The sequence below is a fragment of the Peromyscus leucopus genome, chromosome 1 (assembly GCF_004664715.2).
Source record: "Peromyscus leucopus breed LL Stock chromosome 1, UCI_PerLeu_2.1, whole genome shotgun sequence".
Taxonomy (NCBI): Eukaryota; Metazoa; Chordata; class Mammalia; order Rodentia; family Cricetidae; genus Peromyscus; species Peromyscus leucopus.
In genome coordinates, this window is record NC_051063.1 from 180,435,756 (window position 1) to 180,445,651 (window position 9,896).

General features: G+C 40.0%; 1 protein-coding gene across 1 annotated transcript; it reads left to right on the top strand.

Moving 5' to 3' along the window:
* The first annotated feature begins 1,385 nt into the window (after positions 1-1,385).
* Positions 1,386-2,354, top strand: LOC114710862 (vomeronasal type-1 receptor 4-like). Its single transcript, XM_028895159.1, has one exon. It carries the CDS (start codon positions 1,413-1,415, stop codon positions 2,352-2,354), a length of 942 nt encoding a protein of 313 aa, XP_028750992.1. The 5' UTR covers positions 1,386-1,412.
* The last annotated feature ends 7,542 nt before the right edge of the window (positions 2,355-9,896 follow it).

Consider the following 9,896-nt stretch of genomic DNA (forward strand, 5'->3'; position numbering starts at 1 on the left):
TGGGAGAACCCATGCCTCTGGCCCCTGCTAGGATTCACTTTCATATGCAACCACCACTAGCACACACACAATTAACACTAAAATATATCTTAAAATAAAATATTCTTTATATTCTGAATATTTAACCCTGCATTCTAAAAATGATTTTCCTTATTTTCTCATGTATTTCCTGATGAATTTTGAGTTTTGGTCATGTGAATTTCAGAAATTATGGCATGTTTTAAAAATTCTGTCTTTGAAAATTGACCCTAAATCACTGTGTTTGGTCAAAAGCAATGAAAACATTAGACATTGGGGGAGGGATTTTTGAGACAAAGTTTCACTTTGTGTAGCACTTGCTGTCCTGAAACTAACTCTGTAGATCAGATGAGCCTCAAATTTATATGTATGTCTGCCTCAATCTCTTTATTACTATTTTGAAAGTTATGTGGTACATCATCCAGCGAAAACACTAATCTTTAGTAAAAATATCCAAAAATTTCCATTTAAAGAGTGCAGATATGTCCTTCAGTAAAGAACAAAGTTTTAGAAATTCTTCAATGAGAGAGCTATGTAAATACAGTAAATGGATACATATATTATTTTAGCTAACATCTTGAAATAATTCACATCCATAATGTATTTCCAGGTTCTATTGACCATAATAATTTTTTTCTTTTCTCCTTTTTTTAATTAAAAGATTTTCTATTCATTTTACATATCAACCACAGATTCCTCTGTAATCCCTCCTCCCACCCCCCAGCCTTCCTCCACAACCCACCTGCCATTCCCACCTCCTTTAAGGCAAGGTCTTCCATGGGGAGTCAGCAGAGCCTGGTACATTCAGTTGAAGCAGGTCCAAACCCCTCCTCCCTGCACCAAGGCTGCTCTATGTGTCTCAGCATAGGCCCTAGGTTCTCAAAAGCCAGCTCATGCACTAGGGACAAGTCCCATTCTCACTCTCTGGGGACCTCCTGAACAGTTCAAGCTAAACAACTGTCTCGCTTATCCAGAGGGCCTAGTCCAGTGCCATGTGGGCTCCTCAGCTATTGGTCCATAGTTCATGTGTTTCCACTAGTTTGGCTAGATGTCTCTCTACTTTTTCCAATCATGGTCTTCATATCTCTTGTTCATAGAATCTCTCTTCTCTCTCATCGATTGGATTCCTGGATCTCTGCCTGTGACCTGGCTGTGGATCTGTGCATCTGCTTCCATCAGTCACTGGATGAGGGTTCTATGATGACCGTTAGGGTATTCAGCCATCTGATCATCAGAGTATGTTAGCTGAGGCACCCTCTTGATCATTGCCAGTAGTCTATGGTGGAGTCATCTTTTTGGATTCCTGGGGACCTCCCTAGTACTCTGCTTCTCCATATTCCCATGGTGCATTCATTTATCAGACCATAATAAACTTATTTACAATTTTAATAGGAATGAAAATGGCTTCTGACAACTTGGCAATGGGAATTTTCCTCTTTTCCCAGATTACAGTAGGAGTGCTTGGAAATTCCTCAATATTATTTTATTATCTCATTTTGATAGTCACTGGAAAGCATTTAATGCCAAAAGATCTGATTATACAGCACTTGACTTGCGCCAACTGCTTGTCTATCATCTCAAGAGGCATTCCACGGACAATGTCAGATTTTGGATTCAAGTATTTCCTAGATGATGTTGGATGTAAATTGATCATGTATATTTGCCGAATAACAAGGGGGATGTCCCTGTATGCCATGTGCCTACTAAGTTGCTTCCAAGTGATCACAATCAACCCCAGCAACTCCTGGTGGATCACTCTTAAACACAGAACCACAAAGTATATTGGTCCCTCCTGCTCACTAGGCTGGCTTGTGCACCTGCTTCTAAACGTCTTGACTCCAACAAGAGTGTCAGGTCCCATTTACAACAAAAATGCAACTAGCAGGATGAATTATGGTTACTGCTCATGGTTTTCTTCTGGCAACGTGGCAACAGCTCTTTATATGTTCTTACTGTGCTTTTCTGATGGCCTGTGTCTGGGTCTCATGGCCTGCTCAAGTGTCTCCATGGTGAGTCTCCTCTACAGACATAAGAGACATGTGAAGCATATTCACAGTTCTCAACACTTTCTAAAAGTCTCACCTGAGGACAGAGCCACCCAAACTATTCTCACCCTAGTCTGTATATTTGTCATCTCTTACTCATTCTCATCCATTATGGTCATCTTCACAACCTACTCCAGAGGTTCTGTGCCATGGGGAATAAGTGTATTTCTCTTTCTAGAAATATGCTTTCCCATAGTTTGCCCCTTTGTTCTCATCAGCAATATCAAGTCTAGTTCCAGCATATTTTTACCCTGCTGTGGTAAGAGAAAGCTTCTCCCAAGTTTGACATGACCCCTCTTATCTGCCTTTGTTCATATATTGGCATATTCTTTTATCTGTTGTATAATGCCAAGACTCCAGATTAGAAATATCAAGCATCTTCCTGCCTCCATCTCCTTCAGCAAATCCTACTGATGTGGGCCACAACAACTGTCAATAACACTCAAGTCCATGTAGATCAAATGCCTCAACATAAAATCTGATACAATGAACCTGACAGCATAGAAAATGAGGAATAGCATTAAACTCATTCATATAGGGACAACTTCCTGAACAGACCATGTATAGTTCAAGTACTAAGATCAATAATTAATAACTGGGACCTCATGAAGCTGGAAAGCTTCTGTAAGGCAAAGGACACTGGCAATATGACAGAATGGCAGACCGTAGAATGTGAAAATGTCTCAGCAACTCTACATATACAGAGGGCTGATATCCAAAATTCATAAATAACTGTAGATGGAATTCTAAACAGTCTTATTAAATAAGAAACACAGAGCCAAATGCAGAGTTAAAAGCCCAAGAGATCAGAGCACTATCGAAGCCTTTAGCTTACCAGTCGCTGCCGTCTTGAGAGAGAGAGAGAGAGAAAGAGAGAGAGAACTTCTCCTGTGTGACCTTTTTATTGCCTTTGTGTTCTACCTTCTCATTGGCTTTAAACCCAACCACATGATTTCCTCGTCACTGCCTGTCTATACAGACCTTCAGGTCTCCATGGTTTGTACTGAGATTAAAGGTTCAGGTACCACTTGGCTGTGTCCTTGAACACACAGAGACTCTTCCTGCCATGTTATCAGATTAAGGGCGTGTGTCACCACCTCCGGACTTCTGCTAAATGGCTGGCATTTAGCTCTGACTCCTGGGCAACTTTATTTACTAACACACAAATAAAATCACATTTCAGCATAAATAAAATATCCTTATAAATGACTCAAGAAACTAGATGTAAATTAACCATACAATCTAATTTTAAAATGAGGTACAGATCTGAACAGAGAATTCTCACTAGAGGAGATTCAAATGTCTAAAAAAAACACACTTAAAAATGATAATGTCCTTAGCTATTGGGGAAATGCATATCAAAACTACTTTGAGATTCTATCTTACACTTGTCAGAATAACTAAGGTCAGTAACAAGTGATAGCTCATGCTGGTGAGGATGTGGAGCAAGAAGAACATTCCTCCATTGCTGGTGGGAATGCAAACTTGTTCAGCCACTATGGAAATCAGTGTTGCAGTTCCTCAAAAAAAAACTGGCAATGGTTCTACCTCAAGATGCAGTTTTCCACTCTATGCATATACCTAAAGGATCCTCCATTCTACCCAAAAGATAGTTGATCAACTATATTCATAGTATCTTTATCCATAATAGCCAGAAACTGGAAACAACTTATATGGCCCCCAATTGTAGAATGGGTAAAGAAAATGTAACACATTCACATAATGGAGTAGTATCAGTAGTTAAAAAATGGCATAATGAAATTTTCAGGTGAATACATGGGACTTTAAAAAGTAAGGATGAGTGAAATAACCTGTTGCAGAATATTTGTTTAGCTACACAAAGATGTGCTGCATTTGTTTAACTTTGTATAGATGTGTTGAATTTGTTTAACTATGTACAGATATGTTGCATTTATTTATGTTGTGGAACATTTGTTTAACTATGTAAAGATATTTTGCTGTTTTACTTTGCCTGCCTAATGTACCTGATTAGTCTAATAAAAAGATGAACTGTCAATATTGAGGGAGGAGGTATAGGCATAACTTCCATGCAGGGAATGTAAATAAAAGGAGGAATTGAGGCTCCAGAGGGAAAGAAAAAGGAGAAGAAAGAAAAGGAGACATCAGGGGCCAGCCAGCCACACACAGAGGAAACAGGATCGTAGAACGTACAGAATGGAAGAAAGGTAAAAAGCCTGAAAGTGAAACACAGGTGAATAGGAATAGGTTAAACTAAGTTAAAAGACTTAATGTAAGGGACAAGCTTAAGCTAAGGCTGAGCATTCATAATTAATAATAAATCTGTTTGTCCTTATTTGGGAAGTGGTTAGCGGCCCAAAGACAATGCTAACCCCAGTAACACATACCCTGAATGACAACCAGGTATGTGCTCACTTGTAATTGGATATTAGCTGTAAAGTAAAGGATAATCATGCTACAACCCACAGACCCAGAGTGGCTAAATAACAAAGAGGGCTCAAGTGGTGACACATGGATCTCCTTTGGAGGGGGAAATTGAATAGACTTTGCAGGTGGACTGGGGGTAGGTAGGGATGGGAATGGGTGGGATCAGGTTTGGGTGGAAGGAAGGAAGGAAAGAGTATGGGGGGAGAAGACAAAAATTAGACAGCATTTGGGAGAGGGGTGATGTGGAAACCTAGTGTAGTGGAAACTCCCTGGAATCTGCAAGGGTGACCCTAGTAAGGACTCCTATTAATGAAGGATATGGAGCCTGAATCATCTTCTGTATCGAGACAAGACTTCTAGTCATGGAACTGGGACACCAACCCAGCCACATAACCCTCAACCTACAATCTGTCCTGACTGCAAGTTGTGCTGGGACAATGGTTGCACAGAACTTAGGGGAGTGGCAAAGCAATGGTTTAATTTGAGGCCCACATCACAAGAGGGAGTCCAAGTCCAACACTGCCCGGATGACCAGGCATGGAGCCTGAATTGTCCAGAAACATGGATTGGTGCCTAGTCCAGCCCTCATAGGAGAGGCTATCTCTGACAGCTGTTGGGAACTGATGCAGAGACCCAAAGTCAAACATTAGTCAGAGAGAGAGAACCCTGGATGGTGGTCTATGGGGACCCACAGAGGCTTCCTAGTAAAGCCTTACTCAAGGTCAGAAAGTCTGAGCTGGCTTTACCCAGCAGGGCTGCATAATAGGATGATTCGGACAAATGCGTGGTTACCAGGTGTTTTGAAGTGTCTACTCTTGGTGTACATTATGCTTTGGTATTGAAAGTAGGAGATCTTTTGCTCCTCCTCTTGCTGATGTCTAAAAAGGCCATCATAATTAAACTCTGGGCAGCTGGGTATTGACCTAGGGCTCTCCTGAAGCTGTCCTGTGTCTCTATCATTTTTCTTCACCTATATTTCTATCTAATACTTCCTCATTCCTCTCTCCTCCCCTCAAGATCCCTTGGACAGGTCTCCTACATATGGTGCCTGACAGTGGGACTTGGGGAAGGAGGATAAAGAGAAGAAACATCACAGGTTAAGGAAGCATGCTCAGATAATTAATTAGAGAGCAGTGATTCTCTTTTTCAGGAGTATAATTGTAAATATAGAACAGGGCAATAGTAGACACTTGTTTGTACATTTGCTTGTAGATAGCTTGAAAACTAGGGGAACTAAGGTTAGGCTGCAGCAAGTCTCTCTCTCTCTCTCTCTCTCTCTCTCTCTCTCTCTCTCAAGTTAGTTATGAAAATATAGGCTTAAGTATAATAGAAAATAATTTAGGATAGAATAGATTTTCCACAGTGTAGGAGCCAGTATACAGAAATCAGTGTCTGGGACTGAGCAGCCACAGCTAGACCAAGCAGCCACTATAGATTTAGCAGTACAAGAAGAAGAAGAAGCAGTGACTTCAGAAGCCCCCTCCACAAGCAGGAGCAGCGGGAGCAGCAGCTGACTTAGCATCTGCCTTGCTGAGACCTTCAGGGCATCATTGAGTATGTCAGGTAGTAGATGCCAAGAGAGCCAGCTCAAGCAGTGAGGGTCTGTGCATTTTCTGCTATGAAGGAGCTTTGGTAAGGAGAGCACAGTCAGCCAGGACTTGTCAGCAAGCACCACACAGACGTGGCTGGAGGCTGTGCTCCATGGCCTTGACAAGCTGGGCAAGAGAAGGCATACAAGCAGTGGTAGAGGCTTTGTGCCCCAGTGGCCAGAGTGGGCCTGTCACCCAGGGCCAGAGTCCCCAGTAGCCAGGGCCAAATGTGGGGACACTCTAGAAGATCAAGAGTTTTGATGTCTATTTTCTTGAATTCTTTATATGTTTTGGAGTTCAGCCCTCTGTCAGATGTGGAGTTGGTGAAGAACTTTCCCAATTCTGTAGGCTGCCATTCTGTTTTATTTACTGTATCCTTTGCCTTACAGAAGCTTCTCAATTTCAGGAGGTCCCATTTATTGTTGCTCTCATTGCCTGTGCTACTACTAGTGTTGTATTTAGGAAGTGATCTCCTGTGCCAATGCATTCAAGAATACTTTCTACTTTCTCTTCTATCAGGTTCAGTGTAACTGGTTTTATGTTGAGATCTTTGATCCACTTGGACTTCAGTTTTGTACATGGCAATAGATATGGATATAGTTGCAATTTTCTACATGTTGACATCCAATTATGTTGAAGATACTTTCTTTTTTCCATGGTACAGTTTTGGCTTCTTTGTCAAAAATCAGATGTTCATAGGGGTATGGATTAATGTCAGGGTCTTCAATTTGATTACATTGGTTCACATGTTGGTTTTTATGACAATACCAAGCTGTTTTATTACTATAGTTCTAAAGTAAAGTTTGAGGTCAGGCATGATGATGCCTCCAGAGGTGGCTTTATTGTACATGTTTGTTTTAGCTATCCTGTGTTTTTGTTTTCCCATATGAAGTTGAGTATTGTTTTTTTCCAGATCTGTGAAAAATTGCCAACACATTTCTTTACAGATCTTTAAAAAACAATATTCAGTTTTATATAGAAACACAGAAAAATCTAAGGTAGAAAAAATACTGAATAATAAATGAACTGTGGGAGGTTCCACTATCCCAAATTTCCATTTGTACTACAGAGCTATAGTAATTAAAAAAACACTAAAATCAATAATTAATAAGTGGGCAAAGGTGTCCTATGGGAATCCCCAAACAACCCAGGTTGTTTCCAAGTTTATAGGCTACTCCCCACAAACTGACAGCAAGGCTCTATTGCTGAAGACAACACCTACATAACTTACTGAAAGTGAAAAAGTCAACTGGTACCTACATAGATAGAGCCTTTACCACCTCTATGATCTAGTGTCTTTGGTACAAGAAGGTACTCTGTATCCCACCAAAATAGAAACATAATCATCCCCCTATCTCCAAACGTTTTATCTACAAAGGTGTTTTGCCAAAATGGCACAAAGCTTGTGAGGGTAACCAACCAACATCGGATTTTACTTGAAGTCCACTCCATATAATGGAATCCATTACCAGCACTGCTAGACCAAGAACATGAGACTAGATACCCCAGGGACCGAAGGTACCCCAATACAAAAGAAATGAAGTAATAAAATAACTCCTAATGGCATTCTGCTATACTCATATGTCAGTGCCTTGCTCTGTCATTATCAGAGAAGCTTCCTTCTACAGGAGACAGGAACAAATACAGAGGACATTACACAGAGAGTGAGAGACCTTGGAACACTCTACCATAAACAGATGTCTTTATCAAATTCCCCCCACCCTCAGGTCTCAGAGAACGCCTCAGAAGAGGGTGTGGGAAGAGTGTAAGAGCCAGGGGGAATGGAAGGCACCAAGAAAATATCAAAGCTCAAATTAAATGAAGCAGCATGCTCAGAATCTCCACAGATCTGCACCAGATCCTCTGTGTATATATTTTGGCTTCCAGTTTAGTGTTTTTATGAGATTCCTGAGTGTGTGGATGAGTAAGTAGGTCATCTGGTGCCTTTTTATGGGCTCGTTTCCTTCTGTTTGTGTTGTCCAACTTCAGTGTGTTGCTTTTTATTTTAATTTTATACTTCATTTTATAGGAAGGGAGTGTATCCAAATGGGAGGGGAGGGGAAGAGAAACTGAGAGAAGTAGAGAAAGGGGAGGAACAAAACACCATTTTTAATAAAAAGGAAAAAAAGAAAACAGAGTACCAAAAAAACGCCTCTAAATACTTTTCTGTAGTGGTATCTTCCAAAACAGCCAGCAGGTGAACGTTGCTTTCATGTTCACCAAAAAAGAGTGCATGGACATAATATGGTGGAGTAACAAATGGAATAGTATCCAGCCATAAAGTAGACATTCCGTTCCTGTGTAAATAAGTCTTGAAGTGCACAAAAGCAGCTATAAATACTGTATCATTCAACCTAGGTAGTCAGGCCCTAAACAGAAACTACATTGATGAAGCTAATGGGTTTTTTGTTTTGGTTTGGTGTTTTTTGTTTCTTTAAATAAGTTTCCCAGTTTGTAATGAAAAGATTCAGGTGGTTTGCTAAAGAGCAATCAGATTGTTCCTCAAATTGTTGATCGGTAAAACTAAAATGAATGCCATGATAACTGGTCTGCTGTGTGTGTTTTTCAAAAACTACACAGGAAAAATAGAACAAAATAGTGGCAGAGGGACATGTTAGGTGGGAGGTCCAAGAGGAGTAGGAGGAGAAAATTAGTTTGGAGACGAACACGAGCCATTGTAAATATGCATGAAATCTTCAGAGAATTAAATAAAAGCATTTTAATAAAATAAAAAGGATATTTGCACAAGAAATGATGGGTTTCTGCTTTGTTGTGTTGGTATAGAGGTGAAGAAGATTGCTACTTAGAAATGGCCTTTGCTTGGGTACACAAATCAGTGCTAAAAAGGGAAGAGTCCTGATCATGAATTTGCTTTTTTATCTGCAAGACGAAAAGAAGATATAAAGGTATTAGACCAGAGGAAATATGGAATGTTTATGTTTTAAGATTCATTTAGTGACAGCATTGCCTGCTGTTGGACTCTCATAACTATGAAGGATCTAAATCAGTGGTTCTCAACCTTTGGGTCATGATCTTTTTGAGAGCTGAAAGACCCTTTCACAAGAGTCACCTAAGACCATTGGAATACATAAATATATCACTATTCCTAACAGTAGCAAAATTACAGTTGTGAATTAGCAACAAAAATCATTTTACAGTAGGATGTCACCACAACACAAGGACCGGTGTGAACAGGGCACAGCATTAGGAGGGCTGAGAATCGTTGCTCAAAGCCAAGGCATTAGGAGTAGAGAAAACCCAAGAAATTTACAAATTTGGGTTTTGGTTGGTTTTCTTTGTTTCAGAAATTTCAAGAGAAAAATTTGTACACCACTGTTGATACCTATGTGTCTTTCCTTTCACAAACTAGATTGTGTACAATAATAATCAAGGGGTTTTATTTAAAACAGAAATCCTAACAGAATGAGATCAAAGGCCTGTCTGACCTAATATTGCACAATGCAGTACTCAGTGTCATCAAGTTTCCTTCCAATGTTTTAATTTCTAAATTGATACATGCAATTTGATGCCCTAATGGCGATCATCAATGTAAGTACTTCCTGTAATCAAACCACTCAAACAAACACCAAATGAGAAACTAAAAGAGCCTCCAATAGCTCATAATCTTGTAAACTGGAGGCCCAGCATCGGCTTTAATCCTGGTACTCTGGAGGCAGAAACAAGCAAGTCTCTATACTATGTTCCAGGCTAGCCTGATCTACATACATGTTCCAAGCCAGCTATGGCTACATAGTGAGAAACAGTAAAAGCATATTAAGAGACTTCACATGAGATAAATTAAATCTACAGCATGCAGAAAAATCATGATAGGAAATCT

What these genes read in the sequence shown, in the direction of transcription:
- LOC114710862 (XM_028895159.1), top strand. Translation starts at nt 1,413, where the DNA reads ATGAAAATGGCTTCTGACAACTTGGCAATGGGAATTTTCCTCTTTTCC.